Consider the following 16,650-nt stretch of genomic DNA (forward strand, 5'->3'; position numbering starts at 1 on the left):
ACGTCTGCCGTTTTTCCGTGGTATTTTGGGTCGGATACAATCGTTAGTCTGACGATATCTGTGATCAAAAGGATGAAGCAGTTGACCATCCATGTTCTAATAGGCTGATCAGGACCGTTATGTGAACCAACATAAGCTGATATACACCATGTAATAACTATAAACGTAATCAAACGGACAATAGCACTACTCATTTCATAGTGAAAGATCCATCGCCTCATCATGCTTGTTGTCAAGATCCAGTTCCAATAACCAGCCAATGCACACTTCGTAGTATAAAAATGGTTTAGTATAACGAATCCTGAATGAACAAATGAATTACCCAAATGCTAGCTACAACGTAATCAACCTGAGAACTTTGTAAGATCAAGGGACCTCCTGCATCGCGCAATGGAACATACAATGCCTGTCTACTGTTGTACAGAAATCCAAGGAATGAAGGAATTAGACTAAGGGTCCGAAGTGCATCAATAGTTATTTTTGACCGACGAGGTACATTGAGATCGGACAAAGATAGAGTCTTTCGCCAGAAATAGAACCGAGGGCGTTTAATTGTTTTGCTGGTTACTGTCATTTACTGATTGTTTTTAAGCATACATTTGGTTTTTGATTAAAAGAAGGGGAAGATACACAACCAGTTGAAATTTTTAATTTCACGCTAGTTGTTTACTTTTTTGGACAGAATGTAAGAAATTGAATTTTCGGACAAACATTGCTTTTACCTGTAATGATCTTAAAAGGAAACCGTGTTTGATACAGCGATACGATAATGAGAACATATTAGGCTTATTGTTTAGTTTTTTTTTTTTTTGGGTAAAAAAGCCTCTGGTCTTCCTTCGCCTGACCAAATCGCCTTTGAGATTAACATAATATCTCTGGCAGCATTCACGTCCTTTTGCCACACTTTTTTTACATTTTGGGCAGCAAAGAACTCCACTACCCTTGAAGCCGGGAGTTTTAATCACCTTCAGATCATTAAGATAACACTGACTGCATACTTTGGATGTGATAGCGATCAACTCACCTGCAGCTTCGCGTTTTTTTAATGATCTCCACATAATCCCAGTCACGCTACACCTAAGACCCTTCAGCTTAACCAGGTCTTTTCCTAACACTCCTGCCTCAAAGACTACCAGCGGAACCTTAGATTTATCTTCTTCATACGGAAGTGGCTTGCACTTATTTGGCCTTTTCGAACAAAAGGATTAGCAATAACATAAACTTAAAAAAAATACGGGTTGCTTACTTCTTATCCGTCGCATTTTTCATACCAATTTTGGCATCTCTCTTTTTAAACTTCTTCTTTCTTCGCTTTTTTATTTTCTTCTTGTCTCTTTTACATTTGTTGTACTTTGAAGTACCGTGTACCAAAATGTTTACCATCGCTTCAGCAGTTTACTGTCTTCGTTGATGTAGAAAAAATCTGTCTCTTGTTGTACCAACTGGAAATGTGTTGGATATAATTTCTGTATATATTGACATCTGCAGTTTTTTTTTTTAGGCGTCCCAGCCTCAATCGCCTCTACACATTCTCTTGCTTTCTCCGCAACAGCCTTTTTTGGTATAAAAGACTACCCGTCATATGTATCATTAAAGATTGTAGTAAAAGGGATTTTGCGGTTGTAGGCTTGATAGTTGGCACCTAGATTATCTTGTAATACCCCCTTTTTGGGGCGATTTTTGGACCTTTTTTTATGGCCTGTTTGTTTGCAACTTCTACATACTTCGGCTGTCGGGCCCGAGTCAATCTTTTTTCTCTTCGCCTGACTTTTTTCAGATTTAACAGTAAAACTTTGCTTTCTTTTTTTGGTAGAGGATATGTCCACTTTAAACATGTTAAAATATAGCTCTATAAACAGTGCATGTTATCACAAAATTACCATCGTTTTTAGAAGCCTCTCTGTAGAAAAAGCACTTAAAATATACTTTGTTCGCATGCCCTTCTTCATGGTAATCTATACAGGTCATTTCTGTAAAATATTAGTGCATACCATTATACTTTACATATTGTAGATATTGTAAAACAGGATTAAGTAAACAATCTTTGATAATAATAGCTAACGTTAGAAGGTTTTTGAAGCACTCACCAAACACGACTAGCTAAACCATTTTTTTTTCTCATTATTGTAGAGTTTTAACTTAGTATTTATAACGTACAGGGAATATCTTATAATGCTTTTAAATGAGAGACCTGGTCTAATAGTAAAATATGACTTTAGATATCTGTTGACGAATAAATAAACACTAATATCAAGGAATGCGCATTCCTATTTCGGTCTTGAAAACATTGTTGTCAAATAGTTCTATAAATTATTCATTTGCACCTTTTCTTCCAATCTCATTTCATCTTTACTCAAGATGGTTTCTCATAATACTCGCATATGGATGTTTATTATCGCAGTATTTTCCATCATAGTAAGTCAAGTACACACAATATTTAGATAAAATCTTGATTAACACAAAAAGAAGTGCATTGCTACATTGTTGATATTACAAATAACAACTAAAAGCCATCATACATCATACCAAGCCGTCGAGATGTTACCTTCTATTCAAATTCGTATAGAATGGTTACATTTATCTGTTGTCATATTGTATACAACAGGACTTCTCAGCGCAAGTTCAGAACATATTCATTGGGTGAGAATGTTAATAAGACCTATTTGGGAAAAAAAATTAATCGTCATGCGTCCTAGTATTTTATACCATTATGCGTCTTCGTAACAGTGCAGCTGATTTATTCCACCTGGTTCTTGCTGGATAAAGATACTTACATCCAGGAACAACTAGAATTGTCATGGAAAATTGCTTACACTGAGGACTCAAATGTAAGAAGCAGTTTAAGTGATATTCAGGAACAGTGGCAATGCCAGGGATTTCAGAATATGTTTGATCGGCCAGCATTTATAAATACAAATCTAGATGATGCTGTATTAGGTCCTTGTTACCCAATCCTGGTAAAAGCTTTCGGTCCTACTGTATTTATTTGGGGTATAGGTTTGTGGGTGGTAAAATTAATTCAGGTAAAATACGTTTTTTGTTGCGTGTATAGGAAAATGTAATAACGGTTTGTCAATCAGACAATTGGGTTGTTAGCGTGCTATGGGCTCTATATCCACGTCAATCAAACACTTGGATCAGATGGTACAATTGTCATCACCGAAGATATGGAAGATAACAGATTGATTGCCTTTTCTGATAGTGACAGCGACATAGATAGCGTAATGTACTGCGATGAAAATGAAGACGACGAATCAACCGTTATTGTTTCACTTCCTTTTAATGACGAAAAAACACATTTAAATCTATCGGGGCATGATTGATCAAACCCATTGGGTCATAACTCTCATCCCTGTAATGCATATTGATCTATTATATACCATAAATTCAGATAATTTCGGACAGACTTATAAATGCTTTCAGAAGACTAATAAAAATATATGTTTCGAACCGCAGTAAAAATTATTTGGACAATTTTTTTTGAAAACACTAAATATCCAGAGCTAAATATAGTGGTGGACCACATAACAGTAAATCATTACACATATTTTTCAATACTCTATGATGCTACAGCCTGAATAAAGCACTTAGGCTAGGTTATAAAATGCTACCCCGTTTATACGCATCCTTTTATAAATCAACAGCCAATCAAACTGTTGCAAAACACGTGTTACACGTGATAGTCACGTGATTTTTTTTATTAATATTTACAATATATTTTTAATTAAAATTAAACAAACATCTAAGACTGCGTAGCACAGCGGTAGTTGCGAAAGATTGCAAATCTTTAGGTCCCGTGTTCGAATCACGGCGTGGTCTTATTTTTGTTTTTTTGGATCCTCTTTTATCGAATTTTTTTTGGAGTTCTCCATGATGTTTTTCTTTTTTTTCTGTTGTTTTTTCACATTGTCAGGTTTGTTCACCCGTTATGTGTAAAATCTCCATCATAAATTCTATCGGATGTATATATACATATAAATACCTATCTGCATAGATCAACAGAGTCAGGTTTTATTATTTTGTATAATTATTGAATCATGCAATTTGATTTTGTACCATGATTTAAATTTGAAGGTATTTTAGAAGACGTTGATTTCCTTCTGTTTAATTCCCAAGCATTCTGTGCTTCTAATCCAATTCTCATATGATACGTGGCATACGCATGTGCCTGTACATTTTTTAAATTAGTACACTGGCATGGGAAACTAAAATCCGGTTTTTATAAAAACTCACTCTCGTCCAAGCTTCTGCTACCTCTGGTATAAATTCTTTTCCTAACCTGACCTTAATTGCAGTTAATATAGCTGGCCCAACAAGAGATAATTGATGCGATTGAACATTATAAAAATAATGTCTGGCACCCAATTCCCGTAATTTATACAATAATCTCTCAGGATCTCCCTCAGTGTCATCTCCCTGTGATACTGAGTCGGGTGAATGATTTGCAGTATTTATCACCAGTTCCGAGAATGTGGTCGCAGGGTTTTCTTTTCTTTTTTTAGCATTAATTTCTCGAATTGTTAGTGTTCTGCCTGATGGTGGTGGGGAGGCGAATCCGCATCCTGATGTGGGCGGAGACCGACAGGGTTTTTGTCCGACCACATTGGGGGCACGGGCAATGTAAGATATCATACCTGCTAAAGCTCTTGCTTGCTGAAATATATTTGTGAATAGGTGTTTTAACGAGGGATCGAGTTCAAATAAAGCCTCATAAAAAGCCAAACCAAAAGCATGGGAAGCGGATACGTTTGGATCATCACCTGGGTGTCGAGTGTCAGAAACACGTTCCCAAGTATATCTTACGATATCGATTTGAGCCTGTGTGGGAGGAGTCTCATTTGGCTGTATACGCGATGCAATGACAGGTGATGGAGGATCAGTTTGTTGTAGTGGTGTTTGTTTCGAGGGATCCACGGTATTAGAAAGAGGCGATGTTGTAGATTGAGCAGCTGAATAAGGACAAGAAGTATTATTTGGTATCATGAAAAAAAAATATGAAAAATTAAAAGAAACAAACATTACAATTATGCAACAACAACAACATACAAAAAAAAAAGGGGGGTAGGTAGGGGAAGGGGTTTATGATGATGATGCACTCCTTTTTGGATTTTATTAAGATTAGTGTGTATGTGATAGGCAAATTCTCCTTATTACAATGGTATCCGACCCCAAGCAATACAGATATTATTAAATGCTTTTACGTTCTGTAACTCATTTTGAAAGGCAGCTCTATCTTTTTTGTACTGCTCATCTGTTACTTGCATGGCTTCCACAAGATAGGGCCTCATGGCTTCCAAAAAGCTGTTTAAATTTTCTTCCCATAAAAGCCCAATGTCAAGGCCCCATGACCCAACCGGCACAGATACAAAACGTGTTTCTATCTCAATTAGGCCAATTTCTGCCAAAACCTGATTTAGTCGTTTAGGGATTCCTATGTCAAGACCCCGTTTATCTTCGAAACATTGAAGAACTTTATTGAAGATGAGTAAAATATTAAAAGATAAAACCGTGTATTTTCCCTTACCTTGGTCCCGCCATAATCCGCTTGCATCTCCTAAGGGTTGTGGACACAAGTCAATTTCTAATAATTGAATGTAACCACCTGGTTTGGTTACTCTTTTTAAATCCAACATGACGGTCTTCCAATCTTCTTTAGCATAGGCCAATGTTACTAAACTTTGCTGAGTGTAATCAAATGTATCGTCTGGGTAGGGTATCCGGTGCTCTTTCACGACATTATATGGTGTGAATGTGAAGTTATCAAGTAACTTTTGGGGACCAACAGGCGGAGACAATTTTACTTCTTCATGATAAATTGTATCCATTTCTTGCTTTCGAGCCATCAAATTACAAATATCTATTGAATCAAAAGTTGATTTATGAAAGTCTTGTGCCATGTCCATAAAAGGATTGCCAACCTAAAAAAAGAAAAGTACCAGGTTAGTTACTTCATGTTGTTGTGTTATTGTCAAATGTATTACATATAGTCCTGGTCCACAACTATTCATGGATTAGTGAAAAAGGCGGAGGAGAATTTTTTTTTTTTTTTTTCTGAAATTTTCTTACCTGACGTCAAGTACCCGAATGCCATCTAGTAGCATGTCCTTAATCATCGGTGGAACGATATGCCGACTATATTATGACAATTGGATAAATATAAACATAATGTATACATGTGCGACTCACCTTTCAAAAACCCAGCGTAAAATATAACTCTGTACACGTTGTCTATCTAATTCATGTTGATCCTGTGGAAGATGACAAGTGACATACTGGAAGGAAGAAAAATTAGAATTGATCAATCTTAAACAGGCGATTAAAAATAATAGGATCCCAATTACATCTTTACTGCTGCTTATTTCTGACGAAAATTTTCTTCCATTTGACCAGGTGAATTGCGAACTGGAACAATTCATGATGCGGTTCTTATTGTTTGACAGACGCTCATTAATTTTGGGTGAATTTATCACTGTTGTGACAGATTCACTACTGCGTTTCTTTGTTTGTTTTCGTTTCAGCGGCTGAAGATGTTTAGGAATTTTGATGCTTCGTACTGTTTCGTTATCATGTTTAAGACTGCGTGAGGTACTGATACCCATTGCATGTGAAATAGCGAAAAAAAAAAAAAAGTTAGAAGAAAGAAAAACTTAAATAAAGATTAGAACGCTCGTTATAAATAAACCAGGGATGACAGAATTTGTACTACCTTAAAATCATGTGTTTTTTCATCACAACAGCTTTAATTTATTTCATATTCATGACCTCCTCTTTTTTTTTTCCTCTTTTCTTAAAATAAAATAAAAACAACAATGTCTGTTTCCGATATTCACAACGAAGTTTCCTCCTCAAACATAATTAAGAGTAGCTTTTTATAATTCAACATGCATAAAAAAGAAGCTGGTCATTAAACTTTTTATTTAGGCATTATTGAGGACCTGTTTTCTTACAATAGCATCAAGCGGAAACGAATTTTAGAGTATTATTTTTTTCAGGATGCTTCATTAAGCTCCCCTCTTATGAGTACAGATGGAGTGGACAACATTCAATAGTAGGTTTGTCTTACTTCTTAAAAAAAAAACCCGTCGGTCTCATTTAATTTGAATAGTATTTATACAGTATGGCAAACACTAAATCGAAGCGAACCAACAATAACAAATATCGTATTTGATGGGTAAAGTAAGATTTCTTGCCGAAATACGGAGTAATAAACCAGTTGACCTCTTATAGACATACAGCCGTGATCCACTTAATACATAATCTTTCACCAACAATACTACCAAGCTTTTTAAAAGTTCAAGTACCCGCTATAACAACATTGCATTTCCGTGAAACAGAATGTGATAGTGGACTTTTAAAGATATACAAACAAGAAGATAGCTGGACACTTGAGGGTAAAATCATTAATAACATATTTATTCCAGAACCGTATTAACCCTGTTTGAATAAAAAGGCATATTGCAGTCAGTTCCCATTATATCATTTTGGTATAATAATGTGTTACGAGTCGTCATGGGAAAGTTAATGACCACAACGGGTGATATTTTAGACTCTGCGGTGAATCATGCAGAAAGAATGTCTATGCAAAGTAGAGAAATACAACAAATTGGGCATGAACTGGCGATTGAGAATTTAGAAAAGTTAGAAGAATATCGATCCGATTTGAAAGTGAATTATTTGGAAGGTATTAAAAACTGGCAAGAATGTTACAATGATGAGGACAATTATACTTTTACGCCCATCAAAGAAAGTGGCAGTGGATTACCGATCGAGCAACCACCACGAAGAATCGATTATAGTGATTATGAATAAAAATAATAAAAATAATAAAAAAGAATGGAGGAGACATTTTTATTATTATATGTATTAGTTCTATGTATATGTGAGAAAAGTGGATTTTTTTATCTATGTAGGGTTGGCAGCCAAAGTTGAAGACTTGGGAGCCTCGCAATGATTTGTACGAAGATTTACATTTTTAGGTGCAAATCCTTGTTCCCAAGCCAATAAATAGTCCCAATGTGGATTAATATGATCTTCTGTCTTATATGTCCAGTAAAACCAACCAACACTTGCTTCGTATGAATCCATTTGCTTTTCCATAAATTTCAATAAGAATTCCTTATATTCAGGTGTCCACGTTTTCCAGTCATCCACACCAGCACAGGTACAATTATGGCAGACGGGTTTACTGGGCGAGTCGTCATCTTGTTTTAATGTGCCGTCGTATCTTGCACCAAGACCGACACCATTCAAATATTTACCACAGTCATTGGTAGCAATACAAAATTCACCAACCATAGTAGGACCAGCATTTTTGGCAGCATCGTTGAGATCACTTCTCCAGGAAGTACATGGGAATTCAGCTTGTTCATCTCTTGGCAAGGCTACCAAGTATTCATTGAAAATCATGTACAAGTGAGTTTCTGGAAAGAAGGTAGGGCACATTAGTAAATTGCGTAAATATAATAACTATAATATTTTACCTAACATCACTCGTTCATAAAGCTTTCCAAAGAAACCATTCCAGCTTTTAAGAGGGTAAAAACCATCGTGATAAGTCAATAGTGGACCAAGACCAGCACCTAACAGTTTTCTGATAGCAGTATAGGACTTTTCATACCAACCTTTTACTTTTTCTTCGGGAATACTCATCATAGCAGGCTCATTTAAGACACCGTATAGTGGAACAACGTTCGACCACTCGGGTTTAGAAAAGAATCGAATCATTTCAGTTGTGATTTCAAGCGTTCTTTGAGCATTCTCTTCACCATGGGTACCGTTTAAGAAACCGATTTGACCAGCTCTACCAGAATGGTTCCAGCCATTTTGAGAACCAGGGGCAGTATGGAGCTCAACCATCACTCTCAATCCATATTTACGAGCCCATTGAATACCGCGGAGTAAATACTGCCAGGATTCAAATGCCACATACGGCTCCTCAGGAGTGACTTGAATTGCCCAGTGACCAGTTGGAATTCTTACATGATTAAAACCCATTTCGGCAATCTTTTTGAAATCGGCTTCGGTGATGAATGTATCATAATGTTCCTTGAGTTGTCTTTTGGCTTCTTCAGGGCCCAAGAACTGGCAGAGATGATATTCGTCCTTGATGGATGAATTTTGTTCAAAAATCTTGGGTGTAATAAAAGGTTCAAGTACAAGCCAGCCACCAAGATTAATACCGCGTACTGCATCACCTGAATTGTATCGAAATTTCTCTTTCAACGGTGGTGTAAATTCATGAGCCCGGGCTGAATCATCAAATGGATCTCGGTATTCAGGTGAACCAGGAGTAATAATTCGATGCTTGCTATCATTTGATTCATGATTATCTTGCTTTGCAATCAACCCACACACAATTAATGGAACAATAATAGCTGCTAGCACAACGAGTGTAACAGATGTCACAAGTAACGCAACTTTAGTCTTGCTTTGCTTGAACCTTCCCCATGCGGTGGTTGGTACCTCTGCCATTTTTTGACCATTTAGTGGCGATTCTTTCCTTTCAATGTCATCTTGATTAATTTCGACTCTCTTCTTTTCTTCGGTAACATCAACAGTTGAGGCAGATGATGTATTATCCATACTAACTGGTCTTGGGTTGTGATCTGATAGAAAGATAAGGGCTACTTAGTGCGATAATGATTATGAAATATGCTAGACTACTTACTTTGAATTCAAATTGAAACGAGAGGACAAAAGGAAAAATAACAATAAAATATTTTATTTTTTTATAATGAAATTAAATAACGCCGAGTGAGTATATATTTATAATATTTGTTAAACTAAAACCAAACATTATGTCTGTGCACAAACAAGTAAAAAAAAAAAAAAAAAAAAAAAAAAAAAGAATAATTAACAACAACCACCAGATTGCTTAGGCTCAAGAGCAGCACCTTGGCCGACCTTGACGGTGGATTTGGTTTGTGTTTGTTGCATGGTAGAACCCATTCTATCCTTAATTTGCTTAGCCATGGTCAAGAAAGCTTGTTCGACGTTAGTGGCATCCTTGGCAGAGGTTTCCAAAAGTGGTATCTTTAATGATTCAGAAAATTCCTTTGCTTGTTCGGTATCAACTACTTTTTTGTCGACCAAATCACTCTTGTTACCGACTAATAACTTATTCACACCTTCAGCTGCATATCGATCAATTTCTTGTAACCATTGTTTAACATTATTGAAAGAATCCTCGTCTGTGACATCATAGACAACGATGATGCCATGGGCACCACGGTAATAGGAAGAAGTGATTGTACGGAAACGTTCTTGACCCGCAGTATCCCACTAAACAAATAAAAAGAGTTGGTTTTTTCATGCCCTTAAATAAGATACCTTCAACTTACAATTTGAAGCTTGACGGTTTTTCCTTCTAATTCAATAGTTCTGATTTTCTACAAAAGTTAGTGTTAGTAGAAGCATAAAGGTCAACCAATAAATAGCTTTACAAAGTCAACACCGATGGTGGAAATATAACTTTCGGTGTAAGTGTCATCAGCAAAACGGAGTAAAAGACAAGACTTTCCAACACCAGAGTCACCAATTAATAAAAGTTTAAACAAATAATCGCTAACAAATAAAGTTTAGATGACAATATTAGCTTTATTTGCGCTTTACTTACTATTCGGGATTCATTTTAAAAGAGAAAGTTAGTATAAACAGATGAAAGAGAAAGAGATGAAAAGAAAAAAAAAAAAGAAGCAAAAGCTGAATAAGGCAAAAAGTCACGAACAAACTGTTTAGCCAATAGTCATCGTGCATGACGCTACTTTCTTTTTTTAACCCACATTTCACGTCATCCACTTGTAACTCCCCCCTCTTTTTATTTTTATTTTTACATGTTCAAGTATTTTCGGTTGGGTTAGGAACAAATGGAAAATATTTGGACGCCTCTTTGCTTACTTTCTCTTTTTAAAATATGGTCTCATCAAAACAACAAGGAAGAAACTTGTTTCTAGTTTTAGACTGCTGAATGTTATCAGCAAAGGAATACGCCCTTAGCGAATATATATTACATACTCAGTCCAACATCCAAGGGCACACATCTATGTCAAAAGAATACAACGCTCTTAAACCAACTTGAACAATCTTGCATAGTAACAGTTTTAGCTATCTCATCAATGGCAGAAGTGAATTTTATCACATTCTATATATGTTAACCTTTGACACATGTGTTGAATTAACCGGTCATTAATCACCCCTTAAGTCATCTTTCTTTGCATAATATATGATGCAGTGAGCTATCTTTTCAAACGAATGAAAACCCTTAAAAATATTCGGCAAAATGTCTTTTATATAAGGTATTTGCATGAATAAACTAGCAGATGCGATCTATCTTCAAAATTCTTCTTGAACCACGTACATGAGTGGCCAATGTACTGTTATATTCGTCCTCTGATTCTTTTTTTTTTCAATTTAAATCAGATAATCAGGGATCACTTTTAGTGGAAGAATAGTGTACAGTCGTTCCAACGCCAAAAGGCGGCTTTTTAAATGAAAAGGCGGTTAATAAATAATTTTAAAGGGCGGCTTTTCAATTCCCAAAAGGCGGCTTTTTTTTTATTTAAGGGCGGTTTTTTTTCAACCCAAAAGGCGCCTTTCAATTTTTCAAATTTCGGTTTTTCACTTCAAAGTTCGTTTTATTATTTTGGAATCGAATAGCTATATCTTTATTAAAAAGCTTCATAAAGGGTCTCCGCACAAGAAGATATCAAAGTAATTAACAGAGTGTTTGTTAAATGCATTCAAATGCTCGGGAGGGACGTTATTGCAAGCTTCAGCGATACGAGTTAATAGCTAGATCTTCAGCATCTTTAAACGAACTTCGTTTTACCTTATTTTTGATAATGAACCAAAAATTCTCTATTGGGTTGAGCTCGGGAGAATAAGGAGGAAGGTAGATGCTCCTGTAACCTCTTTCAGTAATCATTTCATCAATCCGGTCAGCAGTATGAATGGGCGCGTTGTTCATCACGATATAATGGCCTTTTAGCTCTGGATACAAATCCATTTTATCCATGCACTTCTCGAGAAACCTAACGTAGTGGCCAGTTTCTGTACCCCCAGATTTTTTCTTTTTTTCAGTAGGTGCTTTTCTTTTACGACCACTGTGAACAATTTTAATTCGCTTAGAGCGTTCTTCTTGAGGATTACAAATGATCAATCAATAGTGCATTAGACGCTAGAAATTATATATTAATACCTATACATCCGCATCCAGTCATAATGTATCACATAATACTAGGACATTGCATTATAAGACAATATAAACCCTAGTAGTTCTAAAACATGATTCAGATATTTGTAATTCATATAAAAACACAACTCACTCGCATTAATAAAAATGTAACTTTGACTTTTGTTTTAATTTGAAGTTTCCTTATAATCTTAATAAATCAACAAAGTTCTATAGCAACAACAAACTTTGTCGATATGGCGCCTAATACAGTATGAGATACAGCTTTAGTGGTTGGAGTGGTCGTAATAGCGGGTGTTCCTTTTACAGACCATCCGCTAGGAGGTCTCATGTTTATATCAAATGCAGACTCGTCTACGAATACACAGTTTTCTAAGTAATTCATATCAGTATAGCAGTCCACTTGATGACCCAATTTTTACGAGTTTGGATCTTATCTGAATTATTTCTAGCAACCGGCAAGCGTGTTAACTTCTTAAAAGAAAGGTTGCACTCATCCTTAAGGAAGTTGTGGACAGCACTTTTCTTCACAGTCAGATCAGAGAATTTTTGAGTGAGTGATTCCATTGCATCAAGCACTCGTGCCTGTGGCCAATTATCGTAAAACACTAACAGGTGAACCTTATGTCTTTCATCCAATTGTGGTTTTGGTCTATTGATCAAATTGGTTTATTTCTCAAATATGTCCCAATCCTTATCCTCTTTGAGTTTCTTTTGGCCCATTTCTGTGCTGTTCTCTCGGCTATGCCGCCTGCTAAGCGCCCGGACTTAGCTGCGTTAAATAATTTAATTCGTTTGAGTATTTGTGGTGAACCCTTTTCTGCTTCTTAACTATAGCTATGACTTCCTCCATATCAGCATGAAGATTTCTCAAGGAATCTTCGGAGGAAACCCCTTCTTCCTCTTGCTTTCTACAATACTTTGTAATACCAGTCAGAGTTCTTAAGTGAAAAGGAGTAGCTTCCTCAACCTATTCCATCGCATCGTTTCCTTCCTCATCAACCAATTTTCCTTGGTCGTCTTCATAGTAAAAGCGAGTAGTTATCATATTTATTTGAAAAAAAAAGGCGCCTTTTGGGTTGAAAAAAACCGCCCTTTGGAAATATTTATTGACCTTTTGGCGTTGGAACGACTGAACAGTGCTTCCACTCTCAAATACACTCAGCCAATGAAAAGACTCAGGTAGCCTACTCAGGTTGCCTATTCATCAGGTTGCCAACTCAAAACTTAAGAAAATCCCACAAAAGATGCATGCAGACATCTTTTTGTTTGCAAAATTAAAAAATAATTTAAAACTACAACTCATTTCAGCCAATCAACATTGTTGTTCAAAATTGTCATTTGACCATTTTCATTTCAAAATCTGAACTTCATAAATTTTATTTTGCAACGTTTGAAACCCTCTAATATTCGGAAATGTCTAGAACTCCGTATTTTTTTCAAACGTATTTTTTCAAACGTATTTTTTCAAACGTGATGGTCTACACGTCGATTGACATGCCATATCATCTAAACTTCATTGGATGATCGTTTTCTGTATTCCATAAAATCTGCTTTACTGTCATTACAAGCTACTACTGGAATGCAGATAGACAATTACCAAGCTCTGACTTGCTTGGGAGGTTTTTGCAACTGTTTCTATTTTAAGTAAAGGCTCAAACATTATGGATGATAAAATAGACAAATGAAATCATCCTGACATAAGCTTGTTTATCAATAAATAAAGCTGGTTCACACACTTTGTTCTTCTCCTTTTCTTTTTCCTTAACATACTTCTTTTATCGTATGAAAGTAACCGATCACATAAAAAGGTTAGTTTAGTAGTGACTCTTGTTTCTTTGAAAAGAAGCTAAATCGAAAAAGATATATAATTGTGATATTGCGGCTGCGGCTAGTCTTTGCAATAGGAGGGCGACCTCCTAGGCAGAGTTCTTGAGTTTTTGGAACTCACGAACCGTGAATAGCTGGGATTGGACTGTAAATAGGTGCAATCATACTGGTCTGCTGGTCTTCTGGCCAGAATTCCTGTAAGTGGTACAAAAAAAAATACGTTTGCAAAAAATACGGAGGTCTAGACATTTCCCTAATATTCCTACAAACAAAAAATATTTTAAAAAAGAGCTATTTTTACATGATGAATGAATCGGCCGAAAAAGTTACAATTGTACATCACTGTACGCTTTGCCAACAAAAATACTCTAGATCTCAATCGTTACGAAATCATTACTTGAACGCGCACGAAGGTACACATTTAAACAAATTATGCAATATTTCTAATGAGATTAATTACGTGTACAGTTACGATAAAAAACCTGGATTTTCCTAAAGGATTAAAGACTATAATTCCAAAGTAAGCTACCATATTAAAGTTATTACACAATCTTTCGATTCTGATTAATTTACAAAGAAACTGCATTGCCATTGATAAAGAATCATCTTCATACAATGAACAGGTAAATCACGTTAATATTTAACACAAGAATTAAAATTCAAAACTTCACTAACAATAACTTTAGACATGTGTGTATGTATACGCTTGCCCTGGATGCCTTTTCTCATTTTATTCAACGGAGTTGCTTTCAGTTCATATTCTGAAAAACCACACAGAAGGTACATACGTCTTTTTTTATAAAAAAACTCTTTTACCACAGCTGATGCCTTTTTATAGTTCCAAATGAAACAAACGTGTTTCAAGGTAACGGTGGATTTGTAGGAAACCAGTCTAGTTTGAGTGATCAAACAGAAAAAATATTGAATCACAAAGTAACAGACGAAGAAGACAACAACGTAAACCCAACTGATTTGTTTAATGAATGCAAAATAGACGAACGCTCAAAGAAAATTATTGAATGTTTGAATCTGAAGCCGCTAATTTTGCAGGATGAAGATGAAGACAAGCAAAGAATGCTTTGCTTTATTCCTGATTCACAGCACATTCATAAATATAAGAACAATAATAAAAGATTGAAATTGATTGGACCATCATCAACTTCAGCTTCAACATCTAACACCAGCGATTGCGTTCATACCCCAAAAAAGTATACGGCTATTGACAAGATAATCAGAACAAGCCCATATTGTGAATTACTCTCATTTAAAAAATATGTGGAAGTAAATGAAGAGCAGTTAATGTTGCTAAATACATCTTGGCGCTCGAAACCCTATCTATCCTTGGCGTTATCGCAATTGTTGGCTGGATCGATCCTTGCTAATCAAAACGAAGCACTACTAATTAATGGGATCGAATCATACTCTCGTTTTCCATCTGTCGATGCACATTATGAAAAATTCATTGGTTTTGGTCTTCATTCCTCTATACCAAATTTTGTGTCATCTTATCCAAACGAACTAAGATTCACAGCAGTGCATGAAGATAATTCGAAAAAATTAATAATCAGTTCACGGTCGGCAAACTTTCTAGTCATTTCAAGCATAAGGATTGACGAAAAAATGAAACCTGAAGTTGGTCCTACGACAATAAATTTTATTCCAACAAACAAAACATCAATTTACCTAGATACCAGCTCAGTAAAAAAATGTAGCACAATCATTGCCAAAGGAGACGACTACGAACTACCAATAGATCACCACCCATAGAATCTAGAAAGAGCTTTCAATCTGTCAATCCTTACTATGTCTGGACCTGGTGAGTTTCCCCGTGTTGAGTCAAATTAAGCCGCAGGCTCCACTCCTGGTGGTGCCCTTCCGTCAATTCCTTTAAGTTTCAGCCTTGCGTCCCATACTCCCCCCAGAACCCAAAAACTTTACTTTCGCTAAGATGCTTGGATCCGATCAATCACATTCGGCAACTTAGATCAAAATTCTCTCACATTAGCACGTTTTGTCTTGCCAGATGTTTCAGCGATTTTACTGCGTCTAGCAATTTACAGCCATATACAATATATACGTTTGTTAATAGCAACTGTAAAGATACAAATGATGCTGTTTTGGGATCCAAAATCATGATAGTTATTGCTGATGCTGTCCATACGCAACCTCTGAACCCACAAATCAAAAAGAGGAGTTTTACAAAGCTTGAACCAGAAAAGAAAAAGACAACATCAATGCACCAAGCGTTGGAGTCAATAATTGGTTTGTTTGAAAATGATTTAGAAACATTGCAAGTTATTGGAAATACAAATTTAGCAAGCATTTTAAGGAATGTAGCTGACAGTACAACAGCAAGTCTAAAACACAAAAATGAATATATAGTTGAAAACATTTGGAATTACTTTAAAACCGAGTATAAAGCCTAGATATTTTTCACAAATAAAAAAGGATTGGACATGAATCTTTTGGTTGGACTTTTTTTGAGTAGACAATCTGAGTAGGCTACCTAAGGCTTTTTATTGGCTGAGTGAATTTAGGTAGGCTACCTGGCTACCTGAGTCTTTTCATTGGCTGAGTGTATTTGAGAGTGGAAGCACTGTTCAGTCGTTCCAACGCCAAAAGGTCAATAA

At 35.9% G+C, this 16,650-nt stretch overlaps 7 protein-coding genes and 1 non-coding gene across 8 annotated transcripts, besides 5 other annotated features; 3 read left to right on the forward strand and 5 right to left on the reverse strand.

Moving 5' to 3' along the window:
* Positions 1-2,145: 2,145 nt before the first annotated feature.
* On the forward strand, positions 2,146-3,426 carry EV154DRAFT_154256 (uncharacterized protein). The gene is made up of 4 exons (XM_051594124.1): positions 2,146-2,415; positions 2,470-2,640; positions 2,697-3,023; positions 3,081-3,426. The coding sequence occupies exons 1-4, from the start codon at positions 2,359-2,361 to the stop codon at positions 3,321-3,323; spliced, it is 798 nt and encodes a 265-aa protein (XP_051450395.1). The 5' UTR covers positions 2,146-2,358; the 3' UTR covers positions 3,324-3,426.
* Positions 3,427-3,746: 320 nt separating this feature from the next.
* On the forward strand, positions 3,747-3,819 carry EV154DRAFT_t170. Its single transcript has one exon. It is a non-coding gene; the product is annotated as a tRNA-Cys (tRNA).
* Positions 3,820-4,027: 208 nt separating this feature from the next.
* Positions 4,028-4,983, reverse strand: EV154DRAFT_488519 (uncharacterized protein; the record flags this gene model as incomplete). The annotated part of the gene is made up of 2 exons (XM_051599129.1): positions 4,028-4,168; positions 4,234-4,983. 2 exons carry the CDS (start codon positions 4,981-4,983, stop codon positions 4,028-4,030), a joined length of 891 nt encoding a protein of 296 aa, XP_051450396.1.
* An 86-nt stretch (positions 4,984-5,069) lies between these two features.
* EV154DRAFT_154289 (uncharacterized protein) lies at positions 5,070-6,704 on the reverse strand. The gene is made up of 6 exons (XM_051594125.1): positions 6,555-6,704; positions 6,187-6,272; positions 6,067-6,132; positions 5,982-6,000; positions 5,525-5,918; positions 5,070-5,470 (listed from the first exon to the last, which is right to left on the reverse strand). The coding sequence occupies exons 1-6, from the start codon at positions 6,597-6,599 to the stop codon at positions 5,151-5,153; spliced, it is 930 nt and encodes a 309-aa protein (XP_051450397.1). The 5' UTR covers positions 6,600-6,704; the 3' UTR covers positions 5,070-5,150.
* Positions 6,705-6,780: 76 nt separating this feature from the next.
* On the forward strand, positions 6,781-7,857 carry EV154DRAFT_532593 (uncharacterized protein). The gene is made up of 4 exons (XM_051603925.1): positions 6,781-7,048; positions 7,106-7,171; positions 7,228-7,391; positions 7,451-7,857. The coding sequence occupies exons 1-4, from the start codon at positions 7,017-7,019 to the stop codon at positions 7,807-7,809; spliced, it is 621 nt and encodes a 206-aa protein (XP_051450398.1). The 5' UTR covers positions 6,781-7,016; the 3' UTR covers positions 7,810-7,857.
* A 45-nt stretch (positions 7,858-7,902) lies between these two features.
* Positions 7,903-9,471, reverse strand: EV154DRAFT_475012 (glycoside hydrolase superfamily; the record flags this gene model as incomplete). Its single annotated transcript, XM_051597971.1, has 2 exons — positions 7,903-8,420; positions 8,481-9,471. 2 exons carry the CDS (start codon positions 9,469-9,471, stop codon positions 7,903-7,905), a joined length of 1,509 nt encoding a protein of 502 aa, XP_051450399.1.
* A 381-nt stretch (positions 9,472-9,852) lies between these two features.
* On the reverse strand, positions 9,853-10,629 carry EV154DRAFT_571927 (GTP-binding protein ypt1; the record flags this gene model as incomplete). Its single annotated transcript, XM_051606301.1, has 4 exons — positions 9,853-10,281; positions 10,341-10,388; positions 10,443-10,563; positions 10,616-10,629. 4 exons carry the CDS (start codon positions 10,627-10,629, stop codon positions 9,853-9,855), a joined length of 612 nt encoding a protein of 203 aa, XP_051450400.1.
* A 3,692-nt stretch (positions 10,630-14,321) lies between these two features.
* Positions 14,322-14,433: a sequence feature (Protein overlapping with rRNA (EV154DRAFT_475019, KAI7866564.1) was converted to a misc_feature.).
* Positions 14,434-14,488: 55 nt separating this feature from the next.
* Positions 14,489-14,540: a sequence feature (Protein overlapping with rRNA (EV154DRAFT_475019, KAI7866564.1) was converted to a misc_feature.).
* A 57-nt stretch (positions 14,541-14,597) lies between these two features.
* Positions 14,598-14,643: a sequence feature (Protein overlapping with rRNA (EV154DRAFT_475019, KAI7866564.1) was converted to a misc_feature.).
* A 63-nt stretch (positions 14,644-14,706) lies between these two features.
* Positions 14,707-14,800: a sequence feature (Protein overlapping with rRNA (EV154DRAFT_475019, KAI7866564.1) was converted to a misc_feature.).
* A 58-nt stretch (positions 14,801-14,858) lies between these two features.
* Positions 14,859-15,787: a sequence feature (Protein overlapping with rRNA (EV154DRAFT_475019, KAI7866564.1) was converted to a misc_feature.).
* Positions 15,788-15,965: 178 nt separating this feature from the next.
* EV154DRAFT_532614 (uncharacterized protein) lies at positions 15,966-16,476 on the reverse strand (the record flags this gene model as incomplete). Its single annotated transcript, XM_051603926.1, has 1 exon — positions 15,966-16,476. A coding segment is annotated over exon 1 (391 nt), but the record flags the coding sequence as incomplete, so codon positions are not given.
* Positions 16,477-16,650: the final 174 nt, after the last annotated feature.

Source organism: Mucor mucedo (genome assembly GCF_025094135.1).
Source record: "Mucor mucedo strain NRRL 3635 chromosome Unknown EV154scaffold_254, whole genome shotgun sequence".
Lineage (NCBI taxonomy): Eukaryota > Fungi > Mucoromycota > Mucoromycetes > Mucorales > Mucoraceae > Mucor > Mucor mucedo.